This window comes from Dermacentor variabilis, chromosome 4, assembly GCF_050947875.1.
Source record: "Dermacentor variabilis isolate Ectoservices chromosome 4, ASM5094787v1, whole genome shotgun sequence".
In the NCBI taxonomy this organism is placed as follows: Eukaryota; Metazoa; Arthropoda; class Arachnida; order Ixodida; family Ixodidae; genus Dermacentor; species Dermacentor variabilis.
In genome coordinates, this window is record NC_134571.1 from 234,686,305 (window position 1) to 234,703,791 (window position 17,487).

Genomic DNA, 17,487 nt, shown 5'->3' on the forward strand with positions numbered 1-17,487 from the left:
TCTTTGCAAGATGTTGCGGTGGTATTGGGTGGTGGGTGGTATTCGCTTGTTTGAAGCGCCAGCACTCCTTTAAAATTGCATCCCACTGTGGCACAATCTTTACACATCTGGAGATTGAAGGCATCGTCTGCAATACCTTTCAATATATGACCAATCTTGTCTGCCTCGGTCATGTTGTCATCAGCCTTGCGACAGAGGGCCAGCACATCCTGTATGTACACGACATAGGATTCTGTGGACGTCTGAGCGGGGCACGGAAGTTCTTTTTTTGCTGCCAGCTGATGACCGACAGGTCTGCCAAACAGGTCTCACATTTTTTTCTTTGCAGACATCCCAGCTCATTAGGTCAGCTTCATGTGTGTCGTACCATTGCTTTCGCAGTTCCCCTCAGATAAAATATCACGTTTGCTAGCATCATTGTTGGATCCCACCTATTGTTGTCACAAACTCGCTCGTACATCGTAAGCCAGTCCTCGACGTCGGCGTTGTCTGTGCCACAAAATGTTCCCGGGTACCGCGGATGAGTGAGGATGACCGTTGGCACGGACTGCCGAGGCGTTGTCACTTGTGTCGGTTGATTTGCCATTGTGGCGGCAGGTAGATGACGTCCGCTGCGAAGTTCCGTGGTTGTACCCCGCACCTTCCACAAAATGTTGCGGGAAGAAAGCAGGCCCACGAGCGTAAAATAATGTGTATTTACAAATGGTGTATATGGCGTTCAGGCAACTGCCAGACTTCGTCTTCCTCTAGTCCAATTCAACTTCCTCCTTCACTTCACCGTAACAATATTATGCACATCGCTTTGTTTTTTGGAATTGTACATTTGTGTAAAAATTGTCATTTGTTTATGTATTGTGATGTTCCTTTTTGTCTCTGCTCATTGCTTGTACTGCTTGCCTTTTTTTCTAAAAAATCATGCATTTGTATCGGGGAGGAGAGAGCCTGTCAAGCTGGAAATCCAGCTTTTTCTCACTGCCTCCCACATCCTTGGGATGTAAAATAAAGGCATTATTATTATTATTATTATTATTATTATTATTATTATTATTATTATTATTATTATTATTATTATTATTATTATTATTGGATTAAGTCGTTTTTTGATTTCATATGCTTACTAGAGAGTGACAGCATTGGGCGATATGGTTCCTGCCCGTCTTGACATAAAATATAGTTCTGCATCACTCAGGGAATTTGGAAATGTGAACTTGGTAGACACCCTGCTTGTGTTGTGAATAAGGTGTTGTGACGTGCGCACAGGTGCGCGAATCGGCAGACGGTGAGATTTATTGACATAAATGTACCTGTGAAATTGAATAGAAGAACAATCGCACGGCGAGTTTCCAATGACTGAAGGGAAATGTCTTTTTATTTGGGTAATGCTAGAAAGATGGTCATACAAGGTGAATGTGGCTGCTCCATTCTGAACAGCTTCAAACAAGCTGCTAAGGTACTCCTGATATTACTCCTGATATGGTGGCCATATCAGAAGTACCTTATGCTGACAAGTACGTTCTGCTTTGTACTGAAACGTACTTGTCAGCACTTGGCTATCCCAGCAGAGGTACCTAATCCATACAGGCAGTGAAAGGGATGCCCCACAGGCGCCAGTAGCAATGGCTAGTAGGAAGTCAAACACCTCCTTGTCAGTTTAGCTGTAGTTTCGCTCGGCATGACACAACACTTGAATGAAAAGCAAATGGGTGGTTCTCAACCATCAACCCCTCAATGTGCCAAAACTATGCCGATCCCATATGGAGAGGAATCAGAGCTGAGACACAGTGGTTTGTTTAGATTGAAATGCGCTGGGACTAGAGCCGACATTACCAACTGCGTCATTACCATTAATTTTTCTTCTTGCATAATCATTACTTCTATGTTCATATTTAATTCTATATATTTTTTTTCTTTTCTTTTTTTCTTTTCAGTAAAATTTTTCAATTATGGGAAAGAACTTGTCTGGTGCTTCCACTGTGTTTATTCTTTCTTGTTGCACAGGATGAGCATCGACCAATGAGCCCATTTTGCTTCACAATGTAAAAAGATGGTGCAGGAAAGGTATTCATTATAAAGGTATTCACTAAGAGTATCAGGGCAAATGGTTTGCCTGCCTTGTGCCCAAGCATTGCTGTTTGTAGTGCCTGGGCTGTGAGATACTCGGGCAAAGAAGTAGTAGCTATAAATGTGTTCGATGACAGAACATTCTTTCTTTTTACCTACATTTTTCAACCATGTGTATTTTCTGAAGCGTTATGGCACTGTCATGTTCTCTGATGTCAGCTTACGTTTGCAGCACGAGAAGCAGGTGTCATCATCACAAATGCTGCACGTGGAAGTGTTAGCAGCATTACATCTCAATGGTTAAAGCAATCTTTGGTCACTTGCACTGTTATTTGACAATGCAGTTCGCACTTGCTTTTTTAGCCAGTTTTATGTGCCATAACCCTTTTTTCTTTCTGTAAGATGGTTGTCTGTCTTTTAGGTAGACATGGTGTTGTACTTGTGGCTATCCCACATGTATGCAACCTGCATGGGTTCCTAAAATGTTGAAAATGCAGGAATCGTGTACTCAAAAATACACACAGTGATTTCTATGCCCTTCGTTAGCCTTCTCCTAAGAGCCCGTCATGGGCTTCTTCATATTTTGTAATGTTAAGTGCTCTTTTAGAGCAGACTGTTGTTGCACTAGTGGCTTCCGATTGCAGGGAGCTCGTGTGCCAGCAGATGCCTGTGAACTCACCCCTGTCGACCGCATCTTCACTCGGTTGGGAGCAAGTGACAGAATCACTTCTGGTGAGAATCCTTGTTTCCAGTAGATGAGACTTGGTCTAGCCTATATACAGCTGAAATTCCATAAGAAACTAATGTGTACATTTCAGCTCTTTTTTGGACTTGTTTTGAAGTGGCACAACCATTTTCATTATTTATTTATTTATTTATTTATTTATTTATTTATTTATTTATTTAATTACCTCAAAGGCCCCGGTGTGGGGCATTACATGAGGGATGGGTGAACACTTCAGCGGAATGTGGACTCAATGGCAGCCTCGAAATGATGTGGATTGGAGTGGTGCACGGCTTCGGCGGAAAGGTCATTCAAGTCCCGGGCAGTCTTCACAAAGAAAGAATGTAGGTGCGCAGTGGTCCGGGCAGGCGCAGGATACACAGATTTTTCTTGATATAATCGGCAAGATTGACTGTGTGCTGGAATGATGGCTGAAGTACTAGGAGCAGAATGATAAGATTTGTGATAAAGACACAGTCTGAAAACATGACGCCTTATATATAGATTGGAAATTCCTGCTTTTAATTTTAGCTGAGACACTAGTGTGGTTAGAATAATCAGAATAAATATAATGAGCTGCATGATTCTGAACTGCTTCTAGAGTGTTAGAAAGGGTGGTTTGTTGCGGGTCCCAAACAGAGCATGTGTATTCTAGCTTAGGACTGACAAAAGTTAGATAAGTTAAGAATGGCGGTACGAAGCGCAAGTTGCGGCGGAAGTAACCAAGCGTGCAATTGGCTTCGTTAGTGATGTTCGTAATATGAGGGGACCAAGAAAGGTTATTTGAGAGTACTTGAGAAAGGCCAAGGTACTTGCATGACTCCACAGATGATATTTCCAAGTTGCAGAGAACGTACTTAGGAGTATGGTAAAGCTTCCATCGATGAAAAGGTACTAGTAAAGTCTTTGTAGTGTTCAGTGACGTTAGCCACATGCTGCACCAAATGGTAACTTTGTCTAGATCATCTTGCAATGCGTGGTTTTCGGTATCAGCTAGGATTGGGCGATAAATGACACAATCGTCAGCAAAAAGGTGAATGTTAGAAGAAAGATTAGCCGGTAAATTATTAATGTATATAAGGAAAAGGAGGGGCCCGAGAACTATGCCTTGGGGTACACTGGAGACAACAGGGCTTTTAAAGGAGGAGTGGTTGTTAGCATACACAAACTGTTATCTGTTAGTCAATAAATTTCGTATCCAGCCCAATACAATGGGGTTAAGGTGCAAGCGAGAAAGTTTTAGGAGAAGTCGTTGATGCGGAAAGTTGTCAAACGCCTTTTCGAAATCTACAAAGAGGGCATCAACTGGGATGTTTTGATCAAGGTTAGAGCTTATGTCATTTATAAAGAGTGCTGATTGGCTATCACAAGATAAACCTTTACGGAAGCCATATTGGTTAGGGTGGAAGAAACTGACAGGCGTTAGGAATGTAGCAATGTGGAAGTAAAGCACATGTTCTATTAATTTCGAACAGATGCTGGTTAGAGAAATTGGGCAGTAGCTACTACATGATGATGAAGGACCTTTCTTTGGGACTGGTATAACCCTACCCACTTTCCAGTCGTCCAGCACCACTCCTGCTGATTGCTGAAAAATATGACATAACATCTCACTTGTAACACATTTAGTATTTTTTAAGACTTGGGAATTAATACCGTCGATGCCAGGTGAAGACGACAGGTTCACATCAATCAATGCATTTCTTGATTCCATCGGAAGTGAAGGTCATTGCGAGCATTGCATGGTAACTGAAAAGTGGGAATTCAGGAAGTTCACCTTTAGGTTCATTCGTAAATACGGAAGAGAATGCATGATTAAGTGCGTCGGCGATTTTGTGATCAGGAATAGGCTTATTTTTCTCATCGCACAGTGCAAGTGGTTGCGAACGCTTTGGATTTATAATATTCCAGAATTTTTTTGAGTTATTTCGCAGGATGTTTGGTAGGGTAGTCGGAAAAAAGGAGCGTTTTGCTTGACTAGCAAGGGATAGGTATGTTTTTTCAGCGGTGCAGTATTTCTGCCATGCGCACTCAGAGTTAGAATGCCTAGCAGTGCGGTAAAGCCTTTTCTTTTTATTGTTGAGACTCTGTAGCGTCGTACAGAACCAAGGTGATGAGTGCTTTTCAGTTACAGTGATAGTAGGTATGTAAGTTTTTATCAGCTCATGCATTTTATTTTTGAAAAGAAGCCAGTTAATTTCAACAGAACGTTCTAAGAAACCGGTAAAGAACGAGCTGCAAATTCCGCTATTTTAATATTCATATCAGTATAGTTGCCTTTGTCGTAAAGCGTAATAGTTTTTCTAGTTTTAATGAAGGCAGCAATTTCACATTGGAATAAGGTATGTAGCACTGAGTGATCGCTAAGGTCAGGTAAATGTGTCAGTGGTGAAACATTATCGGAGTGAGAAGTGAGGATAAGGTCTAATATGTTACAGGACTTATCATTGTGCTGCCTGGGGTTACTGACGATTTGTGTTAAGCCAACCGTAAGATATGTATTAAGGAAATCACTTTCGACATTGTTTTTTGACATTGTTTAAGCTATATTGGACCAGTTGGTGGCAGGAAAGTTGAAATCGCCGAACAGTATGATAGGTGATTGGGGATAAAGCACTGTTATCTTATGGGCTTCGTAACCAGCTTTGATTTATGATAAAACATTGGCCTCTGGACCTGAGTTGATCTCCATCTCCTACATCAGGAAATCTAGGCCAGGGTTTAAGGTATTATAAGTGAAGTAAAATTGGGTCACTAGGCAAGATAGGAAGGTACCTTTTTTTTTAGAGTTGTTCTGTAGCAATGCATATTCAAAGCAGGTCTGCTGCATCAACTGCTCTTTTGTGCTCTTTCAGTTTTCTCAGGAGAGCATTTTTTTTCTTATTTATTTTTTTTCCTGGGACTCTTAAGGATCTGTTGCTTTCTTTCTGGTGCATTGTGTATTTGTGGCATTGGCATTTAGGCAACAAAATGGCAAGAGGAAAAATGTGACACATTGAAGGTCTGCTGTACTTGTACAGTGCACAAATCCTTCCCAAATGATCCCTGCATGTGCTACTATGCGTTTAAAATATTGTGTCACATTGAGAATGGCAATGCTTGCGGGCCGTAACTTTAGATCCCCAAATACAGACATTATCTCAGCAGTGAGTCTTGTTGGTTCACAGCTGTGCTGTGTGTGCAGAGTGCCTGCCATAGAGGCAATGATGAAGAAGAACTGGGGTAGAAAGATGTTGCTTCAAATTGGCTTTAAGTAGAAGGCGTCTGTATATACATACTCGTAGACAGTACTCATCCTGCACACTTACGTAGGCAGGACACAACTGTGTCGGGGTATAAGTTTAGGATGCAGGTTTAGAGGAGCACAGTCACATGTCAGTACTTATGAAATCGGACGAAATCTCGTCTGGTCAGGAAGAATAATCGCAAATAACAAAACAGACACCCGAGGTGAAAAAATTATTTAAGAACTTGCTGTTTTGGCTCCCACACGGGAGCCTTGTTCATAGAAACCTTGTTTTGTGTGGAAGCCGAAACATCTTTTTAATTTTTTCAGCTCGGTCACTGTCTGTTTTGTTTTTCTACATCTGTCAGTATACCCACATCGTGATAAAATGTTTGTGTGAAAGCAATGCTTAAGATATATGCTTCGATGTCCATATTGAAAAACATTGCCAAAGAAAGAGACCGCACAAAAAAAGAAAGGCAATAAATAGACAACCATCAATTATTTTTGTCAACACCATTTTTGTTGGTGACATGACCAAAGTGTAGAGGATCCCTTAGAGCAGAGGGGCTCTCAAATTTATTAGCCGTGGGGAACCCCACTAGCGTAGCCAGAGTGCCATGGAACTAGGGTTGCCCACTCTCAAGTGGTGGCTGCAGGGGTAGTTGACCCTGTCAGTGCCAGAAGCTGCAGTCAGTGAATCTAAAAAAGTTCAAAACATTTTTTTAGTCCTATCGTGTTGCGATGTTGAACAAGAAATGTGTGTTATAATTGCCAAACCAACACAGCTACCAATACAGGTAAAGGTACTGTGAACACTTGGCACCTGCAACAGAACTATAACCATGACAAAAACAAAACTGCTTCTATGTTTGTGACAGCGCAACAGAACATTATAAAGAAGAATGCATAAACGAGCTGTAAGGCATTATAAAAAGGAATTTATCATCTGCAACAGTAAGTGATGCAGTGCACCAGCTTCTCCGATTATTCTCATCTTTGTTTTCTCCTGTCACTTTCTTTCCTCTTCCTTTAGATACTTTACACATGTGCTTCCTTTTTGGTGCCTAGGTTTTTTTTTTTCCACCGCTTTTACCGCATGTTTTAACTTTCTATTTTCTGGGGAAGTGCTTTCAGCATTTCATTGCGCTATATTATTTTTATACAATTTTTCATTGTTATTTTTTATCTTTTTAACAATCTCCCTTTGTTGAGCTGCAATCTTTTTTTTGTTCTCATGTTCTTTGTCATGGCACTGCTTTCTGTGTGGGCATGGTTTTATCTTAGTGTGCGACACGGACGTCGCCTTGGTGCGCAATGGCGTTGGCCAGTTATCTAGATATGGAATGTTTTCTGATGCATGTGCTGTGGCTACGAATGGTGAATGCAAATAAAAGATTTTTATTGCATAATAAATTTAGTTGAAAGTGGCGCTCTGTATGTCCTCATTCTTTCAGCTGTCTACGTTTCATTTGCGCTTTCATCATCAGCAGCAGCAGCAGCCTGTATCATGTCCACTGCAGGACGAAGGCCTCTCCCTGTGATCTCCAATTACCCCTGTCCTGCGCCAACTGATTCAAACTAGCACACGCAAATTTCCTAATTTCGTCACACCACCTAGTCTTCTGCCTTCCTCTGCTGCGCTTCCCTTCTCTTGGTACCCATTCTGTCACCCTAATGGTCGAACGGCTATCTAACTGGCGCATTACGTGAACTACGCAGCTCCATTTTTTTCTCTTGATGTCAATTAGAATATTGTCTACACCCATTTGCTCTCTGATCCAAACCGCTCTCTTTCTGTCTCTTAAGGTTATGCCTGGCATTCTTCGTTCCATGGCTCCTTGCACGGTCTTTAACTTGTTCCCAAGCTTCTTTGTCAGTCTCCAAGTCTCTGCCCCATATGTCAGCACCGGTAAAATGCACTGATTGTATACTTTCCTTTTCAATGATAACGGTAAGCTCCCAGTCAGGAGCTCACGATGTCTGCCGTATGCGATCCAACCCATTTTTATTCTTCTGTAAATTTCCTTCTCACGGTCAGGGTTCCCTGTGATTAATTCACCTAGGTTGAACATATTTCTTCATAGACTCTAGAGGCTGACTTGCGATCTTGAACTCTTGTTCCCTTGCCCGGTTATTTATCATTATCTCTGTATTCTGCGTATTAATCTTCAACCCCACTCTTACACTCTCCCTGTTAAAGTCCTCAATCATTTGTTGTAACTCATCCGCAGTGTTGCTGGATAGAACAATGTCATCGGCAAATAGAATGTTGCTGAGGTATTTGCCGTCGATCCTTACTCCTAAAACTTCCCCAGTTAAATAGGTTGAATACATCTGCCAAGCACGCAGTGAATATCATTGGAAAGATTGTGTCCACTTGTCTGACCCTTTTCTTTATAGGTATCTTCCTACTTTGCTTGAATAGAATTAAGCTGGCTGTAGAATCTAGATATTTTCCAGGGTATTTATGTAAGCGGTCTGTGCTCCTTGATTACGCAATGCCTCTATGACTGCTGGTATCCCTACTGAATCAAATGCTTTTTCCTAATCTATGAAAGTCATATAAAGAGGCTTATTGTACTCTGCGGATTTCTCGATAACCTCATTAATGACATGGATGTTATCCATTGTAGAGTATCCATTCCTAAAGCCAGCCTGTTCCCTTGGTTGACTAAAGTCCAGTGTCGCCCTTATCCTATTGGAGATTATTTTGCGCTTTACCTGCCCTAAAATGTCGCCAAACCACTAGCTCGGATGTAGACCCTAGCATAATAAAAATGAAATTTAGGCTATTTATTGTTATCCGTTAGAAAAAGTACAAAAGTCGTGGACACTCGGCCATCCTGATTGGGTCAAGCCGAGAAACGGGACATTTACTCAAAAGTCAAGTGTCCTGCTAAATTTGGGTTGGTTGGCAACCTTACGGAGAACCCTCTTCCACAGATGTGCTTATATGTAGATTCATTCAAAAGGACTCGTACAAAGAATGAAAAAAAAGAGGGGGAGCTGCGTGCTCAATATTGGGAACATAGAAGTTCCGGCATGTTTCGGGGGCAGGGATCTGCGTGACGGAGGATCCCCTTTGGACGCACCTAACCAGAGTAGCACCTCCACTGCACCTGTGTGTGGCCTTGATTATTTTTTGTTGTCCTCCTGTGACTTGTCTGGCTGTATTGCAGAATGGCTTGGATGAGCTCTGCTGTAAAAGCCGTTCCTCTGTCGGTGATGAGGGCTTCTGGAGCACCATGTTGCAGCAGGATGTTCTCGACGAAAAATTTCGCCACTTCGGCTCCGCTGCCTTTTGGTAGAGCTTTAGTTTCAGCGAAGCGGGTGAGATAGTCTGTCACCACGACGATCCACTTATTTCCGGAAGTTGATGTCGGAAACGGTTCCAACAAGTCCATCCCGATCCGCTGAAAAGGTTGGTAAGGAGGCTTGATCGGCTGTAGTAGTCCTGCTGGCCTTGTCGGTGGTGTCTTGCGTCACTGAGTCTCGGCATGTCTTGACGTAACGGGCGACATCGGCGGTTAGGAGCGGCCAGTAATACCTTTCTTGTATCCTCTATAGCGTCTGGGAGAAACTGAGGTGCCCAGCAGTCGGATCATCATGTAGGGCGTGCAGTACTTCTGGACACAGCGCCGACGGAACAACAAGAAGGTAGTTCGCGCGGACTGGTGAGAAGTTCTTCTTCACACGTAGGTTGTTTTGAAGCGCGAACGAAGACAATCAACGTTTAAATGCCCTAGGGACAACGTTGGTGTGCTTTTCCAAATACTCCACTAGGGCTTTTAGCTCCGGGTCTCCTTGTTGCTGTTCAGCGAAGTCTTCCGCGCTTATTATTCCAAGGAAGGCATCGTCATCCTCGTCATCTTGTGGCGGCGAGTCAATGGGGGCGCGTGATATGCAGTCGGGACATCTGAGTGTTTTCGTCCGGACTTATATGTTACAGCGATGTCGTATTCTTGTAGTCTGAGGTTCCACCGTGCCAGCCGCCCTGAAGGGTCCTTAAGTTAGCTAGCCAACACAACGCATGATGATCGCCAACCATTTTGAATAGCCTGCCATATAGGTAAGGGCGAAATTTCGCTGTAGCCCAAAGATGGCGAGGCATTCCTTTTCAGTCGTAGAATAATTGCCTTCCGCTTTTGACAGCGACTGGCTAGCATAAGATATCACCCGTTCAAGCCAGTCTTTCCTCTGGACTAGGACGGCACCAAGGCCTAGGCTACTGGCGTCCGTGTGGATTTCGGTATCGGCGTTCTCATCGAAGTGTGCAAGTACGGGCGGAGAGTGCATGCATTGTTTGAGTTCTTCAAATGCGTCAGCCTGCGGCGTTTCCCACTTGAACTCGACATCACATTTGCTGAAATGTGTTAGCGGCTCCGCGATCCGTGATAAGTCCTTGACAAATCGCCTGTAGTAGGCACACATGCCAAGGAATCTACGCACTGCCTTCTTGTCGATGGGCTGCGGGAACTTTGCGATGGCAGCTGTCCTCTGCGGGTCGGGGCGAACTCCAGATTTGCTGATAAAGTGGCCTAGAAGCATAAGGTCGCCGTAAGCGAAGCGGCACTTTTCCGGCTTCAGAGTAAACCCTGATGACCTGATGCCCTCTAGTACTGTTGCAAGCCGCCTAAGGTGATCGTCGAAATTTCCGGCGAAGAAAACGATGTCATCTAAGTAAACGAGACAGGTCTGCCACTTCAATCCTACTAAAATCGTGTCCATCACGCGCTGGCACGTTGCAGGCGCCGAGCACAGCCCAAATGGCATAACCTTTAACTCGTAGAGGCCGTCTGGGGGGATGAAGGCGGTCTTTTCGCGATCTCTTTCGTCAACTTCTATTTGCCAATAGCCAGACTTGAGGTCCATAGACGAGAAGTATTTAGCATTGCAGAGCCGATCCAATGCGTCATCTATCCATGGGAGGGGGTATACGTCCTTCTTCGTGATCTTGTTAAGACGACGGTAATCGACGCAGAAACGTAGGGTTCCGTCCTTTTTCTTCACCAGGACAACAGGGGATGCCCACGGGCTTTTCGACGGCTGGATGATGTTGTCGCACAGCATTTCGTCAACTTGTTCTCTTATAGCTTCACGTTCTCGCGGCGAAACTCGGTTAGGGCTCTGGCGGAGTGGTCGAGCGCACTCCTCAGTGATTATGCGAAGCTTGGCGACTGATGTTTGTCGACTTCTCGATGACGTTGAAAAGCAGCCTTTGTATCGTCGAAGCAGACTTCTGAGCTGCTGTTGCTTAATCATGGGGAGACTTGGATAAATGTCGTAGTCTGGTTCGGGAACCATGGTCGTCGGGGTAGATGCGGCGGAATCCGAGAGGACAAACGCATTACTGGTTTCCAGAATTTTCTCTATGTATGCGATCGTCGTGCCCTTGTTGATGTGCTTGAACTCCTGGCTGAAGTTTGTCAGCAACACTTCAGTTTTCCCTCTATGCAGTCGAGCGATCCCTCTTGCTACGCAAATTTCACTGTCTAGCAGTAGACGTTGGTCGCCTTCGATGACGCCTTCTACGTCAGCGGGTGTTTCGGTGCCGACCGAAATAACAATCCTGGAGCGAGGCGCGATGCTCCTTTGATTTTCGAGCACACTCAAGGCGTGGTGACTACGAGGGCTCTCTGGTGGTATCGCTTTATCTTCCGACAGCGTTATTGACTTCGACTTCAGGTCAATGATTGCGCCGTGTTGGTTCAGGAAGTCCATACCAAGAATGACGTCTCGTGAACACTGTTATAGGATAACGAAGGTGGCAGGGTAAGTCCGGTCATGAATGGTTATTCCTGCCGTGCAGATTCCAGTCGACGTAATGAAGTGTCCTCCAGTGGTCCGAATTTGAGGGCCTTCCCATGCGGTCTTAACTTTCTTCAACTGGGCGGCGATGTGTCCGCTCATTACGGAGTAATCAACCCCTGTGTCCACTAAGGCGGTAACTGTGTGGCCGTCGAGAAGCATGTCGAGGTCGGTGGTTCTTTGTCTGGCATTGCAGTTAGGTCTTGGCATCGAGTCACGGCTGCGTCGTGTTGAACTGAAGTTGGAACATCGCGTCATCAAGTCATCTTTTGTCGGTGTAGTCTTGGCTTCCTGACTTCGTCGGGATGGCGGCGCGTCGTTATTATGTCGTCGAGATGGTCTCTTCAGTGTCTTCATCGGCGGCGGAGGATCTTCGTCAGTTCGACGAAGAGCAACCGCACCTCCATCGGTTGCTGCTTTTAGTTTTCCGGATATGGGCTTGCAGAGCGGCCCCTTGCTGGGCCGGTGTATGGTCGACGCTGCGGCAACAGGTAGTGGTCTGGTGATGGCGAACGTGACGGTCGTCGAGGGCTCCACTGAGTAGTGGCGAGGTAGTCGGCGATGTCACGTGGGCGCTCTCCAAGCTGTGGACGCGGCGCGTTGACGGCGAACCCTCTCAGTCCCAAGTCGCGGTATGGGCTTCGGCGATACACATGGCCGACTTCTCCGCAGTGATAGCAGAGCGGGCGGTGGTCGGGGGCTCGCCAAATGTCCGTCTTCCTCGCGTATGTGCGCTGGGCGACGGGTAGGCGTGCTGGCGGCGGCGGTGGCGGACGACGGAATTGCGGCGTTCCAGGGCCCTGGCGCGGTCGCGGAGGGGGGCCTTGACGGCGTGCGACAGCGGCGTAGGTCATCGCTCCTGACTGGGGCTGCAGTAACTGAGGTTGCACCTCAGGAACTCTAAGTGATCGCTGAACCTCATCTTTCATGATGTCGGCGATCGAGGCCACTTGAGCCTGCGACGAAGGCAGGACCTTGCGCAGTTCTTCGCGCACAATGGCCTTGATGGTCTCTTGCAGGTCGTCGGAACCCAATCCTTGGATGGCGTACTGCGCGTGAGCCCCTCGCGGTTATATTGCCGGGTGCGCATCTCCAGAATTTTCTCGATCGTCGATGCCTCTGCAGAAAACGCAGCTACGGTCTTTGGCGGGTTACAAATAAGTCCAGCGAAAAGTTCTTGCTTGACGCCCCGCATCGGGAAGCGGACTTTTTTCTCCTCCGACATTTCCAGGTCGGCGTGCCCGAAAAGATGGGCCATCTCCGTGAAGATTGCGATCGTCTTGTTTGGCAGGTGCACTCTGGTTTCTATTAGTGCTTGGGCTCGCTCTGGTGGTAGGCGGAAGCTATGAGTGCCTAGATGTGTTACTTGCGCGTGCAGGCTGAGCTCTTCCCGAACTATTTGTCAGATCGTTAATGGAAGATCGAGGGGCTGGTTGCTGTCTACGCTTGCAACTGTCGTCACATTGGCTAGCCTGCCAAACTTCGGCGTGATGCACCTCATCTTCAGTTGCTCGAAAGTGCGACAGTGCCGAATGATATTGGAAACAGAAGCCAGATTGTCTTTTGCGATGAGGAAACTGTAAACATCCTCGGCAATTCCTTTTAGGATGTGCCCGACTTTGTCTTCATCAGAAATCCCAAAGATCACCATCCTGCACAGTTTTATTGCTGCCTCAATGTAGGTCGTGCAGGTTTCACCTGACACTTGCGTGCATCGCAGTAGCGTCTATTTTCTTTTAGTCGCGAAGTTGCCGAATCGCTCTTTGATTTCCGAAACAAATCTTCCCCCTGTTGTGAATGTTTCTTCGTGATTGTCGAACCACACCAATGCAGTATCCATTAGAAAGAACACGACATTCAAAAGCTGAGAAGTGCTGTTCCACTTGTTAGCGGCACTCACCCGGTGATAATGGATGAGCCATTCCTCGGCGTCTTCGTCTGATTTTCCAGTGAAGGGACATGCATCTCTCAGTTGTAGAACGGAACTGGTTGGCGCAGAAGTTGGAATGGGCCATTGTTCATCTGCGTCGTGGGACATATTCAACTCCGGTGGATTCGGTAGGAGTCCAGCAAGGCGACGGCTCCGTCGAAGAACTTGTGGTTCAGCCTTCGCCTTCGGGTGTCGATTACACCACAGCTTCCACCACAACTGTTATGAAGAGTTGCGAAGAAATGGTTTTATTTACAGGAGATGGACGATGATCGTAGCGTGATCGTAGCGCAGTCCGGTCTCTCAAACTCCTTGTTCTCTTCGTCTTCTCTCTTTCTTCTTGTACTTGCCTTTCGTATGGCAAGTGTGGCAGTGCCACCTTTTATACATTTTTGGAAGAAAAGCAGGTTCTGGCGTTTCTGGCTCTTGAAAAGTGATGACAGTAGCGATGCGCGCTCCGAAAACTCGCTTCCGTTGTATACCAGTGCGGAATTAGTGAAGGTTGGCTGCCATAGGGCTATGTATATTTGAAGGGAGGGAGCAGAGATGCCGAATTATTCATATGTCCTAATTAACAGGAGCCAAATTAATGAGGTATTACTGTACATAGGCAAGCAATTTTTTGTTGCTCCATGTATCATAGTGCAGTGCACGCTGACCGTTGTGGGGAGCACCCGCCTCCATTTCCTCCCGCGTACCCGCGGCGTCCCGTTCGCACATGGCGACGGGTCGAGCTGGCGTAGACATGGGAGAGAGGCACTACGCGCCCTCCCTTTCTCAGTCGCTCTGATGACGCGCGTACCCCTCTTCCCCTACGCGGCTCACGGGAAAGGGTAACGTATCCGGCGGGCGAGGAGGACTTCCCTTCGCAAAAAGGTAAAAAAGCATAAAAGCGCGCCACCGGGGGAGACTCGCTCTCTTGGGACGCCGACACCTTGGACCGCCTGGACGACAGCACCTGCCGCATCCCGTGAGTGATCCCGTTTGTCTGACTCACCCAGACAACGAGGCAAGCCTTTTTACTACTATTACTGAGAGGACGTCCCTCTGCGAGTGTTCGCTATTGCTAATAGCAATAAACGTTGTTGCCGTTGACACCGCTGGTTGCCTTATTCGTCCGAACCCGGCGTAGCCGTGATTCCCGCGCTACGGGTTGGGAGTACCACAAAGCGACTGCGTGGGGCTAGATCCGGAGCTCGCCTTCAGCCCTAGCCGCACGCAGAGTGGAGCCCCCACACCGTACAGCTACCGCTGTAGGCATTGTGCACCATTATATTAGCGGTGTCTTCACACATACAAAATATTGAACACACAAAAGTTTATTTTATTTTTTGCAAACAAAGATTGCACCTCACTTGCGTGGTAGAATGGTGTTTGATATACTGATCACAACGATAAGCCTAATCGCCTGCGTAGCCCGGCGTGTAGCAGCACCCCTCATGTGTATTGATATGCTTGTCGTGCGTTTTTCATGCAGAAACAATGTATTGCGGGACTACACCAATGTGTCAATACTGCCTCAAATAAGGCACTGAATTGCACCTTATTACAATATGTCATTTAAAAGGCCAATATCGCCATCCGTCGGCAACAAGAATCGACCCGGCAGGCAAGCTTGCAGAACTTCCGAGTTTATTACTGCTCACATGTTAGGAACTGCACTCGCAAGCATGAAATAAAAGCACTCAGCGAAACCACCCTCCGTTTGCGAGTAGCACAATGATGAGTCTTGCGCACCGCTGCCACATGGGTCTCTTGCTAATTGTGGAATACCGAAGTGCCAGTGCGGTGGGCAGTGGCTTCATTAATTTCAAAACGCAATGCAAGATTTCTTCTCTAGATCGATAAATTGTGAAAGTGAATGGGAAATAATAGGATACGGTTGAATTTATTCTCACTGCTTATGGAACCCTAGATGCCGTTCCCAGAGCCCGGTTTGAGGATCCCTGCCATGGAGAGAGTCATGAGAAAAACGTGCAAGAGGAATTCAAGTGGATAAGCTGTTAATGGATAAGCTTCAAGAAACAATAAAAATATTGTCACGTAGTAGTGACGGTGAAGAAGGCAGCAAAACTGATTAACGAAACTAGCGTTCTATTGGGCAAACTTGTGCCCTCAAAAGCAGGCTACACTCAGAGAACAACGACAACAGCGAACACACTCGATCATTGTTGAAAATCTGATCAGCGGGTCAAGCGCGTCGGCTTTTATACATTAGTCGTCAAATGTTCCAAAGAGCTGGGACCTGCATCTCTTGCACAAAGTTCTACACTATTCGCATTGCGCATACATGCAATCAGATTGCACAAGGTTCGGTGACAGACAGCGGATGGAACCATCGTTAACATACCAGAAACTTTCGATACATGCAGGCACGTCCTGCGCTGTGCGATAACATTTGTTAGGCGGTGACAAGCGGTCACCCGGAAAGGATAAACAAGTACACATGTCAATATGATAGTGTTAGAATATGTGCATGAGTAATGTTTAGGAGTAGTGATTTGAAGGCACAGATAAATTGGTGATATGAAATTGACAAATTCGTTGACATGGTATATGGTGGAAGGCTAACAGACATGCATATCTTTGCATTGTGTGCTCTAATTTGGGTTTATTTTATTTATTTTATTTAACAATACTGTCAACCCCCTTGCGAGGGTCCTTACAGAGAGGGTTATGAAAAAATATAAAAGAAAAGAACATGTGGAATAATCACAAGCACAGAATACATTGGAATCAAGCGGCGCACTCGCACAGATAGTCATCCTGAGTTTGTTTGAATTGAGACAGATCAGTATGTTCCACTACACACATCGGTTACTTGTTCTATATTTCACTTACGTTGGGGAAGAAAGAGTACCTGAATGTATCAGTGTGAGCAGTATAAGCTTGGATAGATCATTTATGGCTAGTCCTGGAGGTCCGTTTGCCAGGTGCTAGTATGTATGTTTCCTTCCTAATATTTATTTGGCCTTGAAGTATTTGGAATAATAATTTCAATCAATTTTTTTGTCTACACGTATCAGCAGGTCCAGTTTAGAAAAACAGAGCATTTCTGTGACTGAATCAGTCCTTCGATATCAATAGTATATAAAGCGCACCGCGTACCTCTGAATTTTCTCTAGTTGTTTCTTCAAATAACTTTGGTGAGGGCTCCATATCTCTGACACATACTCAAGAAGTGGCCTTACAAAAGTTTTGTAAGCGGTGAGTCTTACATCGCATGTAGCACCCACCAATTTTTTTCGCAGGAAAAGTAACCTCCCGTATGCCTTTGAACAAAGATTATTTATATGTATGCTCCACGATAAGATTTCTGTTATCGTTATTCCCAGGTATTTAAACTGACTAGTATTCATCAGACACTTGTCACCAGTAGTATATGGAAACAAAAGACGGCCCCTTTTTTGTATGGTAATGTATGTATATGTTGATTTAGAATAATTTATTTCCTTACTCCATTTGTTGCACCATCCACTTAACGCCTTTACACAGTTATTAAGTTTAAGTTGGTCTGCTGTGTTTCATACTGTAGAATAAGATGTAGAATAAGAACAGTCATCCGCGAACAGTTTAAGATATACATCTGGTTCCACCACAGCAGAAATGTCATTAATATACACCAAAAATAAAAGCAGTCCCAGGACAGATCCCTGTGGGACACCTGAGAGTACTGCCAGTGAGCCGGAGACATGACCATCCATTCTGACCACTGCTTGCGATTCGTTAAGTATG

At 45.4% G+C, this 17,487-nt stretch overlaps 1 protein-coding gene across 1 annotated transcript in view; it reads left to right on the top strand.

Moving 5' to 3' along the window:
- The window catches only part of LOC142580213 (DNA mismatch repair protein Msh6-like), a 745,039-nt gene that overhangs the window by 638,295 nt on the left and 89,257 nt on the right, over positions 1-17,487 (top strand). Inside the window, exon 27 of the mRNA XM_075691108.1 lies at positions 2,706-2,793. Within this exon, the coding sequence (XP_075547223.1) occupies positions 2,706-2,793 (88 nt within the window). The remainder of the gene's footprint in view (positions 1-2,705; positions 2,794-17,487) is intronic.